General features: G+C 36.4%; 2 protein-coding genes across 4 annotated transcripts in view; both read left to right on the top strand.

Moving 5' to 3' along the window:
- On the top strand, positions 1-6,659 carry LOC134792063 (protein FAM76A). 3 transcript variants are annotated; one of them, XM_063763188.1, is made up of 8 exons: positions 1-245; positions 392-456; positions 730-833; positions 1,167-1,276; positions 1,992-2,101; positions 2,691-2,821; positions 4,429-4,544; positions 6,136-6,659. In XM_063763188.1, exons 1-8 carry the CDS (start codon positions 150-152, stop codon positions 6,367-6,369), a joined length of 966 nt encoding a protein of 321 aa, XP_063619258.1. In that variant the 5' UTR covers positions 1-149; the 3' UTR covers positions 6,370-6,659. The 3 variants fall into 3 exon arrangements, with proteins under 3 accessions (XP_063619258.1, XP_063619259.1, XP_063619257.1); XM_063763189.1 differs by having other exon boundaries at positions 2,691-2,812; positions 4,423-4,544; XM_063763187.1 differs by having other exon boundaries at positions 4,423-4,544; positions 6,136-6,658.
- A 13,400-nt stretch (positions 6,660-20,059) lies between these two features.
- The window catches only part of LOC134792106 (venom allergen 5.02-like), a 197,619-nt gene continuing 194,045 nt past the window's right edge, over positions 20,060-23,633 (top strand). The window contains exons 1-4 of the mRNA XM_063763296.1: positions 20,060-20,314; positions 20,601-20,719; positions 21,399-21,480; positions 21,854-21,974. Of these exons, the coding sequence (XP_063619366.1) occupies positions 20,251-20,314; positions 20,601-20,719; positions 21,399-21,480; positions 21,854-21,974 (386 nt within the window). The 5' untranslated portion in view covers positions 20,060-20,250. The remainder of the gene's footprint in view (positions 20,315-20,600; positions 20,720-21,398; positions 21,481-21,853; positions 21,975-23,633) is intronic.

Genomic DNA, 23,633 nt, shown 5'->3' on the forward strand with positions numbered 1-23,633 from the left:
CTGACGTGCTGACGCCATTCAATATGGCGGTAGTAGATAACGTCGCGACGTCGTCATAAATACATTGTCTTAAATTATTTGTAGTGCGTCACTAAATTTATTTTGTTTTTGCTTATTTTCTCAAAATCGGTTCATTCACTCTGTTTATAATGAGTTCTGCTGCATCTACCCCATTGTTTGCTTGTTCTCGCTGTTTCTCGAGACATCCTTTCGAAGAACTGTCTCCAGGAGAACAGCTCTGCAAGGTATTTACGTGCGAAATACGATTTGATAACTCGTTAAGTTAACTTGGGCTTGAGTTTTCTAGAAAAAAACTGGTATAAATGATTTTTATTTGTTATACTTGTTTGATGACGCACGTTTGATTAAGACGATTTTCTCTGGGTTCCAGGAATGTCGCGGTTCTTTTCCTGTCGTCAAGTGTACGTATTGCCGGTCGGAGTTTCAACAAACAAGGTCAGTGCCAGAGCAAGTTGCCAAACACAATATCGTTAAAGAGAACAGTCACTTTCATCAATAAATGGCGTAAATTATTGAGGTCATGAGATGACATTACAGATTTAGTTCAATTTAATGTCTACGTAGTAAATGCCCGTGTTAGTATTTTGTGTAAAGCATATTTTCTTACTGTATCGGTCTCATAATGTGTTCAAAATATAGCAAAACTTTGACCATAATTTTGACAAATATGTATTGAAATAATTACTTTTTTTTTTTTCATAATTTTAGCAAATCAAATACTTCTTCAATATGCAAGAAATGTGAAGCTAATGTCAAGGCCTATGGGAAACCCTCAGCATGTGAATATTGCAACACCATTGCTGCCTTCATTGGTAAGTTTACTTTATATTTTAATTCCATTTGTTTGCCGAGTTTGAAATTGTTCCCTCATTTTATCCTACTTGAGCCGGTTTTACAATGGAATGGCTTTATAAACATAACTAACTTTTAATCTGACAGAGAAGTTTTGACACATTTTGTTTATTAAAGACAACTGCACATCACCAAAAAAGATGAACACAAAAAAGCATTTACAAGCAGCTGTAGCACCTTCTATCAAATTAGAATCAATAATTACTTATTGCATTTTCAATCTAAAAACTGGCATTTGTACAAAAAAAAAGTATTCTTTATAGATGATATAATTATAATTATTTACTTTTCAGGTAATAAATGTCAGCGCTGTGCAAACTCCGAACGCAAGTATGGCCCAGCAGTCACGTGCGAGCAATGCAAGCAACGCTGCGCCTTTGACCGCCATGATGATAGCAAAAAGGTATCATCATATTTTCATCATCATTCATACAGCATTTGAGTGTCCAGCACTTGAAATGCCCTTTTTATTGTAAGCATTTCTGAGCAACAGAGTTGAACCCTAACAATTGGCAATGTTGACTGTATTTAAGGGTGGTATTCCACCTATACAATTTCTTTGTCCAATGTGTACTACGTCTCACATTTTACTTTAATGAGAGAGTGAGATGCACTGACATTGGGCAAAGAAATTGGACAGGTGGAATACCACCCTAAGATAAATTTTTGACACAATTTCTATGTAATAAGTTGGAACCAAAGAAATAAAAAGTAGGAAACTTCAGTGTTACATCACTTGTTTTGTTTTTCATATAGATTCGATAGTGGCTACAAGCTGGTGAGTCAAATGCCCATTATACGGGTGAAATAATTTTAAAGGAGTAAAAGCAACAACAATCAGTTTAACACTAGTTTGAGCAATAGGCGGGTTCACACAGAACTAACTGCCTCGCAAGGAAATGATGATGATAAGCAGCCTTTTTACTGGTGTTGCCAGTTTAGAACTGTAAAATTGTTGCACTATCCACTCACTTGCTTTTGGTAACTGTAGCTACCAGCTGTCACCCTTATTTTATTATAATAATAGAGGTCACTGAAAAATATCAAGCATGTGAGTGGCTATAATATTGGGTATTGGCAATTTCATAATTTGACATCCAATAATTGTTTGATTTCAGGTTGATGGCAAGCTGTTGTGTTGGCTGTGCACTCAATCTCTTAAGCGGGCACTGGCGCGGACCAAACAGCATATCTCTTCTGTGGACAAGCACAAGCATAGGGGACACAAGTAAGAAAAACTAAACATTTATTAATTCAAAAGGTGAAGGTCGAAAAGTTCTAGAATTACAACAACTAGGTTCTGAAATAGGAAATAAACTGTTTGTGGAGGAGTCCAAGGTGTGGCAAAGATGATTTGATTTTAATGATTGATTGATTGAAGATTTGATTCAAGTTGTGGACAGTTTTTAAAAAACCTGGATGCTTTGGAAAATTTGATAAGAAAAAAGAAGTTTTAATTTGGAAATAGGAATTGAAATTGTAACAAATGGAAATATTTCTTAATTTGTTTGACCAATATGATGATAATGATGAGTGTTAAATATACATGTTTTATTTGTACAAGCCATGAAAGTAGTACAAAAATGGAATTAAAGGTCAGAAAAAAAATATTCTTATTGAATAAGTTTTGTTCAGCGACACAGGCTTCGTCAAGTGGACACAAACACAAATAAGTTATTCTAAATTACGAGTTTTCCATCATTTATATTTAGAAGAGATTGCTCTTAGGGATAATTTTGCCTTTGTACTACACAACATTTATGTTGTATCTGATGAATATTCCTTTCTTTTCGTACAATAAAGTGTTTACATTTCAGATCAAAAAGCAGTCACAAGGAGAAACGTAAATCTGACATGATGAAATCCATCAACACCTCCGACTCGTCGCTGAACGACTCGCAGCCGCTGGAGAAGAAGTCCAAGATGAACCCCATGCAAGGTAACCGAGGTAACTGTTACGCTTCCTTTGATTTCATTCTTTTGCAACTTTAATATCATTTCTTTGTATTTATTCAGTTTTTGTTGTTAATATTTGGTGTCATATAGGGTAATTCGTCAGTTACTGGCCACTGTTCAGTAACTGGCCACTTTATATTAAAAATGAATTCTATTCACCTATAAACAGAATTCATTTTAGTATAAGATGGATAATTATAATTATTGAAGGCTGGCTAGTTATTGAAACCTTATACTAAAATGAATTCTGTTTATAGTAAATAGAATTTATTTTTAGTTTAGGGTGGTCAATGGGCAGTAATTGACAATTTACCCTATGAGGAGGAAAAATTTACATGTTCTCGGGATATTTTTACATTAACTTATCACTTATAAATTTGTCAAATATAACTAATATGCGTGGGTTAGAACTCAAAGAAACCAATAAAATATGAGTCAGACATTTAGTTATCAAAATAATAGTTTCGAAGAGTGACAAAGACTCCCAAGAGACTGTTATGGCTACTAACTAAAATCAAATAATAAGTATTCATATTGTATTTTTATAATGTTTCTTTTTACTATTCTCATGGATGGAGGAACACAAAAAAAGGGTATAATTACTGGATTACAGCACCTAAAGTATTTTCAAAATTAGTAATTAATTTATTTTTGCGTTCCACTGAATTTGTCCATGAGTGTACGTTATAATTACCAGTTTGATGATTGACCGCCTAAAGCTGGCAGATTATTTTTAAATAAAAAAATTGTACTTTTAAACTATTCTAACTTTACCAATATCTATCATACAGTTTGGGCAAATAGGTCAGAACTTCAATAGATATGACCTGCTTAACCCGTTGATCATCAAAGACAGCCACAAACGCTCACGGTTACAGTTAAATATTAACCTTCATGCAGTCCAATAAGGTTTAAAATGGTGTGTTACATATTGATACCCTAGTTGACATCGTACTAAATACCGGATCGGATACCGGTATTTTTTTATGGGAACGAAAACTTTGTTAATTATTTAATTTCTAATTGGGCAATCTGGCCTAGCGGTAAGAGCGTGCGACTTTCAACCCGGAGGTCGCGGGTTCAAACCCCGGCTCGCATCAATGAGTCTTTCAGAACTTATGTACGAAATATCATCTGATATTTTACCAGTTGCTTTTCGGTGAAGGAAACAATCGTGAGGAAACCGGACTAATCCCAATAAGACCTAGTTTCCCCTCTGGGTTGGAAGGTCAGATGGCAGTCGCTTTCGTAAAAACTAGTGCCTACGTCTAATCATGGGATTAATAGTTGCCAAGCGGACTTCAGGCTCCCATGAGCTGTGTCAAAATGCCGGGACAACGCGAGGAAGAAGATACTTTTTTATTTACTCATTGCCTTTTGACCGCTAAGGACGCCCATAGACGCTCACGGTTACCGTTTAATATTAACCTTCATGCTAATACAAAAAGTAAACATTAGCTTCACATTTCTTACATATTAATACCCTAGTTGACACTCGTAATAAATAATAGGCGTGGTTTTCAAAGAGTTAACTCCTACATGTAGGTTAAAGAAATAAGCGTCGTAAGGTTCAGAATATTGTGAATGTTCCAGGTGAAGTGGACCCGAACAGTTCCGACCACGTGGTGGCCATGACGCAGCTCAAGGAAACCATCGCCAGCTTGCAGAAGAAAGTCCAGCAGAAGGATAACGAACTACTGGCTAAGGATAAACTGGTATGTATTATGCACCAGCTAATAGACCCGAACAATTCCGACCACGTGGTGGCCATGATGCAGCTCAAGGAAACCATCGCCAGCTTGCAGAAGAAAGTCCAGCAGAAGGATAACGAACTACTGGCTAAGGACAAACTGGTATGTATATGCACCAGCTAAGGGTGGTATTTTACCCATCCCATTTCTTTGTACAATGTGTATTGCGTCTCACATTTTGCTTGCGTCTTATTGCGTCTCACTCTCTCGTTAAGCAAAATTTGAGACGGAAATACACATTGGATCAACAAATTGGACAGGTGGGATACCACTTTAGCAGACACAAATCATCGGCAAATCTCTTAACTCCTTCAAAGGAAGTTGAGATCATGGTCTAATAAAACATGGTCTTCCATTCCCAGAGTGACACGGGCTTACGTCACAATAACATTGCCACTTTATTTCAACATAACATGTTACATGGGTACATTATACCTATGGTTAATAAGTTAAAATATTTCTTTATAATTTTATAATTTTCATTTATATGTATTTTAGCTTAAATTTTACAATAACACGTCATTTTTAATTACTCGTTAGCAATATCTTCCGATTCACGAAAGAAATTTCAGACTTTCGGGTAATTCTGTTTATACTACTGGCAACACAGGATAGCGCTGTGCACATTTGACAATTCGGATCTAGATAACTTCATGGCCTGACCGTCATCCTTGTCGAACGCGTGTTAATTGTTATTTCCTTCTCGCTCAGTGTCAGCAGTCGCAGTGTTTTCCAAACTTTTCACGTCGTAAGCTTGGTAATTAATGTGTAACTGTGAATTAGTTTTTTAAACGTTTGTCTTGTATAGATAAATAAAGTTTAATTTAATACATTAGATTTGTTCTATTTTACTATGTTTCTACATGAATAACTTAAAATTAATGCCGTTAAAATAATTTTCACCGTTGGTTAAAATTCTCCCACATTTCAAAGTTTGAGAACCTGTAAACAGCATGATGACGTAGGCGCGTGTCAGTTAGGTCATACGCGAATCTCGGAATGGAGTACCAGGCGGAGTATATTATTATACCATGGTTGAGATCTATGTAACTTCAGGTATCGTCAGCTGAAATCACAAACCCCCATAATCCTGAAATTATTTGTGATTTTAATGAACGAAATGTCAAAGTGAGGAAACAAATCAAGTAAACGTATTTTGAGTTTTGATCAAGATTTGACAGACTTATAAATAACGCCATTTTTTTATCCTATTTTAGTGTCCCACTGCTGGGCAAAGGCCTCCCCTCCTTTCCTCCACTCAACCCTGTCGTTTGTACTTTCCCGCAAATCCGGATAAAATGCGTCCAAGTCGTCCCGCCATCTCCTTTTAGGTCTTCTGGAACCCCGGCCCACTCGGTAACCAGTCCCACTTAAGGTGACAGTCCATTTCCAACGACAGCTGCACTACCGTTCATTTTACTATGGAAATTGACAATAACACCGACGCGTTCAGTACTAGTAGTGCAGCTGCGGTCAGAAATGGAATGTTACCATTAAGCTTAGTAATCTAACGCCATAAAATAACGCCGTTCATTTTTATAATTTTCAATTATAGATAACCGAGCTAAAGGCGCAGCACCACAACAACTCAACCTACATCCAGAACGAGATGAAGAACAAGGAGCGCCTCAACGAGACCAAGTTCAACCTCATGAACACCAAGATCCAGAGCCTGCTGAAGGAGGTGGCCACCCTCAGCAAGTCCGCCAAGAAGAACAACAAGAACGCCAAGATGGCGCTCAACACTGAGAACAGCGGCAGCGGGACTGACAGCCCAAGCACCAATTAGGACAATTCATTATCGGGGCCTATTCTTAATTTGTTGCAGGTAAATGGGAAAATCAGAGATTCATGTTCGATGTGTTGCCTCTGTCGCACTTGTAAATTCGTACGTAAGTGATAGGGAGGCACAGACAAGACATCTTCCAGACTGAGCATAGTAGTTCTACCCCCTCTGCCACAAATATACGGTAGTTTTACTCCATTTTCGAGTCAAAGTGTCTTTGTGTGACGCCCGTGTCTTTGAACGGACCAATCACGGCACGGGACTCGCTCACTTCGTCCCCCGCACCCCCGTATTTTTGGCAGCATCGGTTTCATGAAATAATTGCTCTAAACTCCGTCTAGAAGATTCCTAGTCCATGAATTAGGACAATTCATTATCGGGGCCTGTTCTTAATTTGTTGCAGGTAAATTGGGAAAATCAGCCTACCGCGAACCACGTTCGATGTTGCCTGCCTGTCACACTTATGTACGAATTTACAAGTGCGACAGAGGCAACAAGTCCCTCAGTTTCTTATAAACAGGCGGTGCACACAGAAAGAGCCGCCTCGCGAGGAAATTGCCGCGCGGTGCAGGCAACATGCCAATCGCTAACGCTCCGTAGCGAACGAAACGCAACTGTCACCACAGAATAAGTAATAGTACTACCGTACATAAAGGACACTTCCTACAAAACCGAAGTTTGACAGCGATTCAAGGTGGAATCATGATATCCCTTTCTAACTTATGGCACTATCCCTTTCGACTATTTAGGGTTGTCAAAATTCAAGTAATTATCTTATCTGTGGTCGTGCACGCAAAGGGACGTCAAGTTGTGGCAACCCTAATAATTGCTCGGAGCAATGCTGAGCCGAACGGAGCCGAGTTTGCCCGAAGTCAGGAGTGTCTCCCCACTGCTGTCACTGTCACACTAATATGGAAGAGTGATAGAGAGACACAAACGATTCGATGGCGAAGCGCAAGCGATCGTCACCTCGGCTAGGCCACTTGCTCGGTTTGTATAGATGTGCCTCGACGAGACAAGTCTCAACACAACCGACCGGGTTGTTTCGCGCGGCAATTTCTTCGCGAGGCGGCTCCTTTAGTGTGCATCTGCCTCGTGTTACAGTAAGGACGCTAATAGCGTTTTTATACCGGCGTTTGAAGCTAACGGTATTTTGCGCGGACTCTTATAACTTGTGGTATAATGCTCTTAACCTAAAAGCATCACGATGACAAAAACATCCGTGTGTCAAAAACGCCAGTATGAAAAAGTATGCGTCTTCACCCATAATTACTATAATAAATAAAAAAAAACATATATTATGATAATTTATGGTTACATGTTATAGTTGTTCGATTTGTAGCTGCCCCCGACCGGCTAATTCTTTGTCTATTGTTAAGTAAAACCGCGCGTGCTACTTACCTGCATAAAAAAATGGTGCGGTCACTTTAACCGGTTATTGAATTTAGGTTTTACTTAACAATAGATAAAGGATTAGCCGTTCGGGGCCAGCTACAAATCGAACGACTATACTTGATGTTTCTGTAAATGCAACAAATTTTGTACAGCCCTGTAAACTAGTAATATTAATCAGACGTGGAAACTATTTCCTCTTATTTTTTTACTCTACAAATGGTTTTATTTGTAGACTTTTTAAAACTTAAGCATAAGTAGGTTTCAATTGAATAATTTAAGTTTTAATTTTTTTTTGTCACGACATACGTTTTTCAATTTTACCTAAATTACAGGGATAATTGAATAAAATCAAATATAACACTTTAAACTCTCGCGTTTTGTACACATATTTAATTACACAAACGGGTCTACCGCGATATAATTTCATTGTTTTCACCTTAAATTCCGACGTTTCAGTCAGGCTCGTCAGACTTTCCGTGACCACAGCTGGTGCAACTCAGCTGAAACGTCGATATTTAAGGTAAATACAATGAAATTATATCGCGGTAGACCCGTTTGTGTAATTAAAAATCTAATATCGTCGCTATACTTACTCAACCTCATATCTGCAACAATCATTTGATGGAAATGTCGCTTTTCTTTCATTCGGAATACGGGTGTTTTTGTCATCAAATGAGTGTTGCAGATACGAGGTTGAGTAAGTATAGCGGCGATATGTAATTATTTAATGATTGAAACTCATGCGGGTGAATAGTGATCAATAGGAAAGCGCTCAGTGTCTGAGCAATCTTGAATCTTGGTGATTTTCATGTGTTCGTATGTTTTTTTTTTATAATTCGGTCGCTAACGGTTTTATAAACACGTCGGTTTCCGCCTGTGCTATACGGCTACCACCAGTTTTGACATTGACATAACGCTCACGTTTAAGTAACTTACTTTCTATGCATCTCGCTCGTACTCGCATATGCGAGCAATAGTGGAAGCGAGATGTACAGAAAGTAAATTACGTAGACGTGAGCGTTATGTCAATGTTAAAACTGATGGTAGAGGCTCTGTTTGAACTTTCATATACCTATCAGTGGCGGGCGTGCGTAACTAGACAACCGGCTTGCGTAATATGAGACAATTAAGCACCTAACAGATGTTGTGCATGATTGTTTTCCATCGTATTTTCTCAGAAACGTTCGTATTTGTCATGCTACTTAAGATAACCTCAGTACTTTTTGTACTGATACTGACTGAAATAGCAAGACACGTCCGTGAAAATACGATGGAAAATAATTATGCACTACCCTTATTCATAAACGGACTTCAAGCCTCAATTAGTTAATAATCGTTTGCTTTATCTGCCATTTTGACTCATGTATTTGCAAGAAAGGGATAAAACATAATTTAACTAAATCAGGCTCGTAAAGTTTTATGAATAAGGGGGTAAATTTGTATCCTAGCAAAATCAAGCTAATTTGACTCTTGCTTGCCCAATCATGTTTGACAGCCCGCCACTGATACCATCAACAAGATCTACGAGGGCTACTCCCCAGGCTATTGCAACGAAATAAAAAAAAATGGCCTTCAAAATCTATAAATTATGAAACCAAATATAAGATAACATCTTGAGTCTCGAAAATATGACAAAGGTGTTAACTCGTGTTCTCTGATAAATTAAGCACTCAATCATGATTTTTAGTCTTATACATATTGACCAACCAGTTTTAGTAATCATTATTATTTTTTATTATCAGTGTAGACTTATTAAGTAAACTCAATGCATTCATAGTAGAATTGTGATTTCAATAGGTTCTCTTGGATGAATAACATTTTATTTCGTAGTCTTAGGGCTGATTTAGACGGCGCGCGAACTCGCATGCGATTTTAATTACATTGCGGACTGTTGGTTACGTCCAATTCAACCGATCGATCATAACCCGCAATGGTATGAAACTCGCATGCGAGTTCTCGCATCGTCTAAATCAGCCCTTAGTTTTAAGATAGCAAAGACACACGGTACTGTAACGTAAATAAGTATTATTGTCATATCATGGCATGTGTGAGATGTTTTACTCGTAGACGAATTAATTTATTAGTTTGGACACGCGTGAATGTGCGATACTGATAAGTGATATGAAATGATTCTGGATATCGATGAGTAACAGTATAAAATACAAGTAAGTCGTACTTTGAAATTGTGAATGTTGTGGGCATTAGGACATACAGACTATGTTGTGGTTTTCGAGAGAACATTGTTTAAACTGTTTAGAGGACAACGGTTTCACTCACTTGAATTTTTAGTCGCTATTGGCGACATGTTTCGGGCCCGAAGCACGATGTGCAACCGCCGCGAGCACTCGAGCCTGAGGAAGGACCCCCGACGGGCCCGAAACATGTCGCCAATAGCGACTAAAAATTCAAGTGAGTAATAATTTGAACTTCAAACCTTTGATACAGTGGATAAACAAAGCCTTGTACATTATTGTTGGATGTTATTCAACTATGTATATCAAAACAAGCCATGTCTACAAATGTAATAAGAATCATAGAGTACACAATTTAAATAATTGTGATGAAAATCAAGAGGTTGGAACTGTTCTCAAATCAACAACATATGTGACGTTATCTATGAAAAGGGACTTATTGTCGATGGCGCTTATGCCATTATTAACGATGCTCCGATATAAATACAATGCCGCGCGACGCTGTACGGCGTAAGCGCCATCGACATTAAGGGCCATTTTCATAGATAATGCCCCATATTATATGTTCAAGCTACTGATCAAATTCTCAAATTCAAACACTCAATTCAATAAATTATTATCCGTTGCTGGCTAGAAATACCTACATATATTTGTTGAAATAAAGACGGATGGTATTCCACTTATCCATTGTCTTTGTCCAATGTGTACTGTGTCTCACATTTCGCTTAATGAGCGAGTGAGACGCAATGACATTGGACAAAAAAAATTGGACAGGTGGAATACCATCCTAAATGAAGGGCTCAAAAAGTTCACTTTTAAATTATTTCAGCTTGAAACGAAATGTAAATGAAACCATAGAGAAATATAGTTATTAGAGTGCTCACTCCATACATCAGTTTTGGTACCAAAACGACTATTATTCTCGCAGCAGACATCGAGTAGCGGAATTATCAGTACCTCTACTCGATACTAGAATTATCTAGTGTCGCGACTCACAAAAATTGTATTGAACAACAATTTACAGCTAATATTAAAAGCAGAAATCGTTGAAAATAGAGTTCCGGTTATTCCGGTTATAATATTAGCTGAAAATTGTTGAGCATTGGACTTTTTGGTTGGTGCTACATCTATGGTCCAGTAGCAGTACTGAGCGGCTACCGCGAAAACTGAAATTCGCAAATTGCGGGGATCTTTCTCTTTTACTCCAATGAAGGCGTAATAAGAGTGACAGAGAAAAATGCCCGCAATTTGCGAACTTCGATTTTCGCGGTTATAGCCCTGATAATTCCGCTACTCGATGCTAGATGTCGACTACGAAAATAATAGTCTTTTTGGTACTAAAACTGAAGTATGGAGTGAGCACTCTATGTATTTTTTTTTCTGTGATGAAACTAATGCCACTTTTTGGCTCTTTTAATTATTATGAACCCAAAGTTTAACCTGTAAAAAGTAAATAATTGTTATAAAATATTGCGGAACAAACTATTTTACTTAGCGAGTACAATCGACTTTTAAAATAGCAATAAAAGTAATCATAATTGAATTCCACCAAAGGTACTGAGATATTCTTACGTATGAAGCCCAGACAGACCAATTTGATTTTATAGAATAAGGGCTCATTTAGACGATGCGAGAACTCGCATGCGAGTTTCATTACAATCATTACATTGCGGTTTTTGATCGGTCGGTTGAATTCGACGTAACCAACAGACCGCAATGTAACTAAAATCGCATGCGAGTTCGCGCGCCGTGTAAATCAGCCCTAATCAAAGATGAATAAATTCTAGACTATCTTCGTTACCTTACCCGCAAAAAGTGAATGTAAAGAGACACGGGCGGATACATATGTTTTCAAAAGTGACACCTACTCTTGTTACGTTCGCACAGAGATTACAAGTCTTAATATTTACTCGTCTCTTATTCTATAAATCAATAGTCTGACTGTGGCTCTACCAAGAAAACTATTCTGCTGTAATATACTGTTAGAGGAGTATGAGGTAGAATGCTGCGCGAATTCCATTTTGATCTGTGAATGAAACTTAAGTGTATGTTATGTGAAACAATAAAAATCATTTATGTAAATCGTTATTTTATTTCAAATTGTTCCTTATTAATTATTAAATAAGACACGGTATCGTGTTATGGGCTCTATAGCCCGACAAGAAATTGTAGAAAATAAATGAGGGCGCCACTTCCTCCGTAACTGTTACATTTTTGCTTAAACATGGCAACAATTTAGTATGGAGTTTGGAGACCCCTGTTCTAATATTGTATGGGGAAGACAAATAAATTATAGCCAGCATTCAATGAATGTAGTATGATACCTTTGGGTATGGTGCACAGACCAACCCAGGCGGTTTTCTGTGTACCCAAAGGTATCATACTACATTCATTGAATGCTGGCTATAATTTGTTTTTGAAAAAATACAATTTGACCGAATCATATGGTAGGTATGGATATTTTATTTAATTCTTACGATACGATATTTACTTTAACCTTTTCGGCGGATATATCGGTCATTGGCGTCCAAAAGGTTAATTAATCCTAGTCGCACTATTTAAGATTTTTCTCGTGACGCCTACAATTTTGTTTAGTTTACGAATTCATCGCTAGATGTCGCTGTTACGTGTAGTGAAAATGCTGAATCGCGCTATTAAGATTTTTCTTGAGATAGTGACCCCAGACGCCTACAATATTGTTCAGTTTACAAATATAACGGTAGATGTCGCTGTTCCGTCTAGTGAAAATCCTGCATCGCGCAATTAAAATTTTTCTTGAGATAATGACCCCAAACGCCTACAATTTTGTTTAGTTTACAAATTCATCGCTAGATGTCGCTGTTTCGTGTAGTGAAAATCCTGCATCGCGCTATTAAAATTTTTCTTGAGATAATGACCCCAAACGCCTACAATTTTGTTTAGTTTACAAATTCATCGCTAGATGTCGCTGTTCCGTATAGTGAAAATCCTAAATCGCGCTATTGAGATTTTTCTTGAGATAATGACCTCGGACGACAATGTTGTTTGGTTTATGAATTCAACAATGTAGTCTAACTAATTGAATCAAAGTCGTTGACTGTCGTTGTTCCATGAAGCGAATGAATGGCGTATTTTTTTTTTTCGTGATATAGTGCTCCAGTACCCGAGATGTGAAGACTGCTACAAATCACTTGTTGAAACCCCTGCTTGTGCTTTTCTGACCAATAGCACAACATAAAGAAACTAAGGAAAATTGATAAAAATTCTGAATGTCGGACTTCCCCAATATTTAGTCACACACGTACAGTTGTCAATGACGAATGTGAACGTCTTATAGGTACAGTCGACGTCAAAAATATGTTTACACTTTTGCACCTTACTCCTTTGTAATAAGGCGAAAAGTGTAAACAATAATATCTTTGACGTCGACTGTACTACGTACTACCCAAATGACAACGTGCATGAGTTTATTATATAATCGTGACGCTTTATTTACTCTTTACTTAAATATTTTCATGTTTTACTATGTAATTAATATGTACCTATAGTACATTTTTTTATCTAGGCTGGTAATAAAAACGGAATTTCTGAGTAAACACCTCAGAGTTGATAATGATATCCGTTTCTGACGTTGATTTTGTAAATAAATTGAACTGATTCACAATGTGATCAGAAATAGTGTGTAGGTATTCTGATTAGTGTGTGACCGACGTTTCGGTTTCGGTATAAAAATCATGTTTGGTGCTAGGTTCAGTTTCGGCCAAAAACTGCCGTACCTTTCGGCTGCGCCGAAACAGTTATTTCGGTAATGTCTGACCGAATTTTCTGTTTCCACAATTATGTTTCGACCAAAGCGTCCGTTTCGGCCGAAACTAGACCAAATCGAACCTTCGGTTATGGTTTTTTTTGTATGTTGGGCCACGTTAGGCCTTATGAGGTAAACACACATTGGGCCTATCTACTACCTAATCTGTCTGGTTTTAAACTAAAATTACAGTTAAATTGGGCATCAGCCCAATCATTTCACCACAATGATTGTACAGTAGTAGATTGACCAATCAAATCTGGGATACAAGATAGAGTCAGACCAAGATAAGTCTGCAACTATTTTGATAGCACTCGCAGTGCAAGTGTTATTTAGAAATTCATAGAAGTTTGACGTTTGAAATAACACTTACACTGCGTATGCTATCAAAATCGTTGCAGACTTGACTTGGTGTAACTCTATAACTTAGGGTGGTATTCCACCTGTCCAATTTCTTGGTCCAATGTATCAATTTGAGTCTCACATTTTGCTTAATGAGAGAGTGAGACGCAATACGCATTGGACCAAGAAATTGGATAAGTGGAATATCACTCTTAGCTGTGTCAGAGCCAACAAATGGGAAGCAATGGTTCTTTTACGCTAGGTACGTCTATTATTGTTAATATTTGCGTCATTGGAATCAAAGCTAACGTCCCATCACACGTCATAGTATGACAGTGACATAAAAACACTAGACCTATGTTGTCTCGTAACAAATATACTGTTTTCGTTGAAGATGAAGTCGAAGTCATTGCGAATGCGATTTGGCATGCTGTCTATCTGCTTCCTTTACTTCGGTTGTCCAATAATCGTATGAGATGACATGACGCACTAAATGGACAGATATTTTTTCAGGGCTGTCACTCAAATCACGACTATAGATATATTTTAAGAATAAAAAATCAATAGGTATGTTTTTAGCAAAAAACTGTTTTAGTAAGTACACAAAGCTTTTAGGGGTCATCCATTAGGTAAGTACATCACACGAATTTCTAGGTTTTTTGACCCCTCCCCGCTCCTTGTCACACTTGGTCACATTTGGCAGACCCCCTCCCCCCTGGTGTGACGTCACATTTTTTCACCGATATCGGCAAATATTGATTTAATATTTTATCAAAATAGTTTTCACAAAAGGAATAACTATAGTAATTTTATAAACCAAAACTGATTGGGGGGTGGATTTCAAAATCCTGCGAAAACTTATGGTTCGGTCTTTATAAAAAAAACTAGTAGGTTGTGCGAGTTGCAACTTTTTTATATGGTTTTAAGAACTATTATCTTCATGTTCCTTCAATTACCATCTCCAATAACTTAATAGTTTTTTTTATATAAAATGTTTTATGTGTCTAAAATCATCACCGTCTACCGGAAAAATCTGAACCTTATTGTTTGCAGTGAAAATTATAGCATACCTATCGTACGATTGCGATTTTTCTTTTACTTATATCTTTTCCATGTTGTTGTTTAACAAATGGGAAAATGTGCAATAATTCCCTCACCGAGAAAGTACATTTAAAAATATTTAAAATTTTGTCACGAATATTCGTCAACACCGTCATGGTAATGTCAATGTGAGCTTATCTCCGTGTATGAACAACGAAATACCGCTAAAGGTCCTTGCCCTATTTTTCACTTTAATATAGAATGCCAAAAATGATTTCACTATAAAGTCACATCATTGAATCGTGAGAAATATTACGAACAAATTTGTAAAACGTAGTTTGTCACAACAGAGCATCATCACCGTTATGCTTTGGTTTAAAAAAGTTACAAATGATATATTAGAAATAATTATTGAAATGAATGGCAAACTACATGAAGTTTATTGTGTAGCATAGACATTAACTACTTTTATTCGTATTCTAGAAATAAAAACAAGAAACTCTCAAATCGTCAACACCATACCCATCATCACCGGGAAAAAATGACGACCGGTGATGATTTCATGTGTATGGTGATGACGGTTCTCAGAAACTTTTCTAGTTATATTGCTATAATTCATTATGAAATTAAGCTGTATGTTTGAAAAACGTTCTCTATGTCTTCTAACACTATATAATGTCTACCTTATAAATGTAGAATAAATGTAGAAGAAGATATGACTATTTTTTTCACACTAGAGGATGGTTAGTTTTAAATAACATTTTGACTGAAGTAGGCAAAATTTAGGTTACTTAGAACTTAGAACATACACATGTTTATTTTTTATTATCTAATAATGTAAATCGTGCAACTTAGAGTCTGTAATTGCATGTTAGTCGTGTTAAAACAAAGTATTTAAACAAGCAACATATATTAAGTTTTAAGCGACCATAGGCTACGGTACTGGCTCACTATCGTAATGGCCTTATGTTTTTTGATAATATTATATTAATTGATGTATATAATTACAGCAATTAATAATTATACCATTGGGTAGTCACCGGACCCAATACCTAACATTTTGTAACTTATGACATGCATTACAAGTAGGGGTCTTGCAACTTATAAAACACTGATTATATATTAATGTTTAGCTATTAAACAATATATATATGGATTTAAATCATTATAGCTATTTTTAAAGTTAATTTATAAAACAACAAAAATACAAACTTATGCAATGAATCAAATTATCAAAAAAAAAGTAATATATCATAAAAATTAAGCTCACTGGTAAGCCAGCAATTTTATAATATGATATAAATACCAAATTATGCAGTAGATAAAAGAAGATGCGGGTTTAAACTGATAATAAGAGTACAATATTGTTAATATGATTTAACATTGAAAAAACCCAAAAAAAAAAATGAATACATAAATTGCCTATTTCGGAATATAAATTATTTAAAATTATACAATTAAAATACTTGTTATATATTTATTTATATGAATAAAATGTATTTTTTATAATTTTCTAAAAATAATTTATGTAGCTAGTCTTATGTTCAAAAACATGTTATTTGTAATGTTTATTAAAGTTCTAAAGCCTTACAATTAAAAAAAGTTTTTGTCTTTTTAATACGTTTTTAATACATATATAAATTAGTTCCCAAATCGTCATTACCGTACATGCAGTGTCATTACCGTCTATAAAAGAGTCATTACCATACCATGATTGTCATCACCATCTTGCGTTTTTATTTTCCGAAAGCGATAACTTCAAATATAAGCCACAAATGATTGTATAAATACCATAAATATCATCAATATACAGCCCCCTATTACTTTACCCAGCTAGAATCGTGTTAAATTAAACATTTAAAAAAAATATTTTTTTGTATGGTGAAATTTTTGGTAATGAAATCCACCCTGGGACAGAAAGTTAACGAATAAAAACGTCGTTCCAATAACTTGTTTTTTAACCGTACAGCGAATAAAATAGTTCAAATATGTTTTGTTAATGATGAAGTTAAAGTGACGTCACAAGTTTGTGACTCCCCCCTCTCCCTTGTCACAACATGTCACATTTTCTAGACCCCCTCCCTCCCCCTAAACGTGTGATGTAATTAATGGATGACCCCTTAGCGCTGACTCTAATTTTCTTCCACATGCAACTAATAATCGTAGTTGTGTTGTTTTATCACAGAGCTCCTAGTGGCCACCTCGTGTCTCCATGCCACATAATATGGCATTGACACCTGACTTACAAACTCGTATATGTCTGCAAATTTTCAGCTTCATCGGAAACCGCGGGAAGTGGGTCAAATTTAACTTGCAAGATTTGATTAAAGTCATGCAGACAAACGAAACAGGTGAAACTAAATAAAAGCTTGTAAAAAATCGAAAAAGTCACACAATAACATAGGTAGAGGTAGCTTAATGGTTAATTAATTTACAATAAATTGTGTAAAAATATTTTTCATTTCCCAAGCTCTGAAAATGTATCATTATTTATCTAGGAAAGTGATACGTTTCTGGTGAAAAGCATCCATTCTATTGTGATTCTAACTATTTGAGCTTTCACTTCGTTCGAGCGCCTAAATACCTTGTCAGAAATGGGTGGCTTTTCAGCCCTTGATTCCATGATGTTAAAGGAAAACGGGACTACGATTTGTATGGTAAAGCGTCTACTATCGTTTAAAATGAGTGACATACTTATGTACAAATAAATAGTAAACATTAAAATGTGCTAAAGTTCCGACTACTACGAAATCCCACCTTTCATTCACCTGAAATCATAAATTCATAAGAAAAGGGTCATACCATATCTAATTAGGTTTAGGCATGGTTTAGGTACATCTTAGTCATACCCTATATTCACAAAGGAAACGAAGTGGCTGAGTAATAGGTACCTACTTACAGTAATTTGAATGAGAAAAGTCCGTCTTGTCTGTAAGTCTACCTAGGTTATAAGAAAAAAAGAATGACTGCATTTATTATTTCGTCGTTACCTAATATACAAATTATATTCACTCAGTACAGTCAGCAGCAGAAGTTGCTAAACGGGCGAGGTGTTCAAAATGATCTTGACACAACTTTATTGTTAAGAGAATAAGAGCGCGCGTCAAGGTAATTTTGAACACCTCGCCTGCTTAGCAACTTCTGCTGCTGACCGTATATTCGTTTAAAAGGACTTGACTGACATGAAAATATTATACTACTGTAAAGCGCAAATATTATTTTCACCGAATTGTTTATTATAATAATACATTATTTATGATATGTTCCGCAAACTAAATATGTAAAGAAGTAGGTACATAGATAAGGAATATTTACACTTGCAAGCAAGCTTGATTCTACCGGTAGGTAGTTAGTTGTGTAGTCTTGTGGAAAAGTGACCAACATCTCTTGAGACTCAAAGCGCGCGTTACTTAAGAGCAATAGAGTTAGACCAAGAAAAGTCTGCAACGATTTTGATAGCACACGCAGTGCAAGTGTTATTTTAAACGTCAAACTTCTATGAAATTATGACGTATAAATTACACTTGCACTGCGTGTGCTATCAAAATCGTTGCTTACTTGTCTTGGTCTAATATACAGGGTGATTTCTGGGTCGTGATCCAGAACCACTTTTCTGACTCTGTAAATGATCCACATTATCATATGGTAGTATTTGATTAAAAGATAATTACTTTAATTATTCTTATTTTTCAAGTAAAATTAATGTTATACTAAGTAATTATGGTCACCCTATGACTTTTGACATACGCTGTATGAAAAGCGACAAGACGTCACATTGAGTACCAAATTGTATGCAAAAATGTTTTTTCCTACTTGTCATCTGGAAAATAATCATCATTATTGGTGATAAATAATAATTAACAACATCATTAGGCTCATCTTTGGATTCTGTATGATGTCTGGCTCTCTTGCTCCACGACCCCGAAATCATCCTGTATATATAATAATAGTGGCATTTACTGAAACAGATTCAAGAGGAACTTTAATCTCAAAATAAATATACCTACTTAAGCACAAAAGGACAGGATACCTACTTATTTCGCAATAGTATGACTTACTTTAGTAGTAAAGGTGGTAATAGTATAGTTAAGTACTTTATACCGTTTGTAAAAACCGTCATAGATCACTGTACGAGTATGTGTATGTGTTCTATCGCTATGAATAAAACTCCGATTACGTTCTCATTTAGATAGCTCCTAGAACATCTAACGGGTTAATGCCTAATTTTATATTAAAGGAAAAAATGGAAAAATTTACGCTTCCGGCAGGACTTGAACCCGCATCCTCCACAATCCGTGTGTTGCTCTTAACCAATTGAGCTACGGAAGCCTACCAGGACATCGCAAATCTTTCCATTCCTTTCTTTATGTAAACACGCCTTTGGGGTGGCGTATAGCGACATCTACCGAAAGACAATTACATCTTGGATGCGGGTTCAAGTCCTGCCGGAAGCGTAAATTTTTCCATTTTGTCCTTTAATATAAAATTTGGAATATCGCTCGCAGACGTATCTGCTTGTTAAAAAATTGAAAAAAAAAATTGGGTTAATGCCTATCCACTTTTCTCATTGGGGGTTAAAAGAGATAACATTCAGAATATGTTTACCTATTATCATCAGTATCATCACGTCACTTTAGTTGCAATTAGACATATTATTGAGCTCAGGTGAAGAAAGAGAAACATAGGGAATCTTCGGAGTCGGACCCCACCTGACCTTACACATATAGGTAAGGATATAATTGATAAGGATCAAATTCTGATTTTAGAGCGTATTGGACAAATCAGGGGTTGCAAATCGTGGTTTGTGATTTGCATGTGGCTCTTTTAGTTTCCCGAAAATATAAAGTTACAGTGAGGCGGCTCTTTGAAATTCTTAAAGCTTATGATTTGCGGCTATTCCTTAAAATTATTACGAGTCCTGCAATTGATTGATTGACGTACGTTTTGACAACCCTATAAAATTAGTCAAAGTTTCCTGCGTTGTAAAATCGTCACAACAGACTTGTATGCATTACTCACTTACTGTTTACTCTAGAATATAAAAACACTACGGTACGGTATAGCACTAAACGACTCGCAATCAAAATCACAGTCAACATTCAACACCGGCAAGCGACAGTTGTTGAAACAATGGTTTTTCGTGTGCTCGTATTTTTTACCATTATCGGCCTAGCGCAAGTAGCGCAATGCAAACGTACGTTGTTTTTATTTATCTTTGTACCTAATTAGTATCTAATTAATTTTGATATTTTAGTATAAAGAGGGCCCAAAACGAAATACATTTTTTCCCATTCAGTTTCATAATTTACCTAAACTTGAACATGGAATAAATGGTTTGGACTGAACGGAATCTTTAATTCGTTAACTATTTGTATAGGATGTCTCAAAAATCGAAGCCGGTTAATTGACAACATCAGTCACATGAAGTAGACTTTACATAATAGTTTACCTTAATATCAACAATATATTTTTAATTTCAGTGCTAAATTTGTCGTGTCAGCAAATTCACCAATTTGTGGATGGTCACAATTCAAGGCGCCTCGAAGTGGCAAATGGCAAAATAAACAGTCAACCAAGCGCTGAAAAGATGAAGTCAATGGTAAGTATATTTTTGCATGACTTTAGAAGTGTTATTTTAAAATATGCACCTGTACAAGTTAAAGTGAAGTTAAAGTTATGTAGGTACCTACTTAATCTCAGATTAGATCTAAGATGGTTTTATTAACGATTAATATAGTAGTATCGTGTCAGTGCCTAATTATTTTATAGTCGGTCCCTACACTATTTCAATTGGGTCCTTATTTTCTTTTACAAGAATAACTCGTCCCTCACCTCGTTATTCCTTCTTATCGCTTATTTATTTCTAGCCTATTTTTATGGCACGTTTGAATATATAGATCTTACTTTACAACTCGCTGCAAGTTTATTTCCCTCGTCTTATTCGAAACCCCTGCAATACCCATGCAAGATTCAACTTTTGGAACCACTCTCCTGTAGTTCGATTTTAAAATCATTAATTTGCTTAACTCAAAAATAAGCATGAGTGGACAGAGCGGTAACAACTTGCAAACAAGCACCAATTGGCATCAGAACGGAATAACCAAAGGAAATCTATTTCTTATTTGTGTAGGTTTACTAGATACGTTTCGTCGCGTATTAGTTTCGTTGCGTTAGATTCGATGTTAGATTGGCCTAATAATTATTTTCAACTCATAATAAACCTATTAATATATGTATTTAATCTAATTTAGTAACTAATGGCAATCACACTTTAACAGATTTGGGACGAAGAACTAGCCGCTAAGGCGGCGCATTGGGCTTCCACAAATCCTTCCGGCCATAACCCTGATAGAACAGTCGGTGAGTATTTTGATGTTAATATTGTCATTATTACCCTACTACAACATAATTATATTGACCAATTATTAATCTTAGATGTCAGATTCTGTGCTAATAGCTCTGCTCACGTCGATAATTTGATGGAAGAATCCAAACAACTGTTATCAATTATTAAGCAATTAAGTAATGGATGTATTTGCAGTTTATTTTATTAAGTAGGCGTTAATAATATTACAAGGCTCGTATGATAATAAACAAAAGATAATTAGAAAGGATATAATTAAAAAAAACTGTTTATAATTCTTAAATTAAAACATTTCTTTTTGAGCCTTTCCCATTCATTCTCTCCCGAGACTCTTTAAATGCGTTTATGATTTTTCTTATTTTTGTTCAGGATCCGGAAAGTACCAAACGGGCGAGAATCTCTACTGGTATATGACCACAGACAAATCGTACAAATTGAACGTGGATAACGCTCTAAAGTCGTGGTTTGAAGAGTACAAGGACTATCCCTAATAGCATTTTCTTGTAGGGATTTTGTTGGGCCTTTGTTTACGTATTAGTTGGGCAACCGTTATATTTGGCCGTACGATTTGCTGGAGGGCCCTCGACAAAGGCCCTCCCGAAGATTCCCAACAGAGGGCCATAAGAGTAATTTTTTCGTTGGGCCTATTTAAATAAATCATACAATTATTCAACGGTGGTGGTTTTGGTTGGGCCGTGGTTGGGCCTATACACATTTGTTTGATGGTTGGTTAATTGTTACATTTGGCCGTACGATTTGCTGGAGGGCCCTCGACAAAGGCCCTCCCGAAGATTCCCAACAGAGGGCCATTAGAGTAATTTTTTCGTTGGGCCTATTTAAATAAATCATACAATTATTCAACGGTGGTGGTTTTGGTTGGGCCCTATACACATTTGTTTGATGGTTGGTTAATTGTTACATTTGGCCGTATGGCTTGCTGTAGGGCCAACTGCAAAAAAATAAAAAAGGGCAATTTTTTCGTTGTGCTTCTGTTTGCAAATTCAACAATTACCCAACGGCAAGTCAGGTAGGTCGGTAGGTAGTCGTGCACCAGGTTGAAGGCCCAACACAGCTTGTCCCACAAAGGGCCAACATTGTAACTTTAACGTTGGGCCTTGTGTAGGATTCTTACAATACTACCGTAGGTAAATAGTTGTGTAATTTATAGTGTGCCTACAGTCTAGTTATGTAATGGGCTTTTGTTTACGAGTCCTACAGTTACCCTACGTTAAGTAAGTGGTTGTGTAATACGACGTTGGGCCTTTGCTGATAAATATTACAATTACACTACGGTAGGCATTGGTTGTATCCACATGAAGGCCCTAGTCTAGGCAGCAGTTGTTGTTGATCTTCTCTGTATCGTTCCAATTTTAGTATATGTACTGCCGAAGCAAGTACACTTACTATACACTCTAATTTGTATATATACTAACCGCACTTCGAAACTTCGTAAGCGAGATTTATGTTTTTTGAGATTTAAATTGAGAAAATGTTGGTAAAATACAATTTTTTAAATTTATGTATAAATTTTATAGTTATAGCTATTAGATTTATAAGTTACTTTTAAAAAATATTATGATTATATCCGGAATAATCGAGAAAATAACTATAACTTCGATGTTTGGAGACAGTAACGCCATCTAGTGACGCCACAAGCAAACTCAACTGGTATTGTTGGGCATCAGTACCACAGCCAATGTTGGTAAATGCGATATTTGTGCTCACTGGGCCAACGAATGTTATCGTTGTTTAGCCACCGGTACCAAAATACACAAAGGCCTATTGTTAGGCGTCAGTGCCACAGCCAATGTTGGTAAATACGATATTTGTCATAATTGGGCCATCGGATGATATCTTTGACTAGCCAACGTTACCAAAATACACAAAGGCCCATTGTTGGGCATCCGTGCCACAGCCAATGTTGGTAAATGCCGTATTCGTCACCATTGGGCCAACGAATGTTATCGTTGTTTAGCGAACGGTAGCAAAATACACAAAGGCCCATTGTTGGGCCTCAATGCTACAGCCAATGTTGGTAAATGCGATATTTGTCGTCATTGGGCCATCGTATGATATCGTTGATTAGCCAACGTTACCAAAATAAACAAAGGCCCATTGTTGGGCATCAGTGCCACAGTCAATGTTGGTA

Source organism: Cydia splendana, chromosome 7, assembly GCF_910591565.1.
Source record: "Cydia splendana chromosome 7, ilCydSple1.2, whole genome shotgun sequence".
Taxonomy (NCBI): Eukaryota; Metazoa; Arthropoda; class Insecta; order Lepidoptera; family Tortricidae; genus Cydia; species Cydia splendana.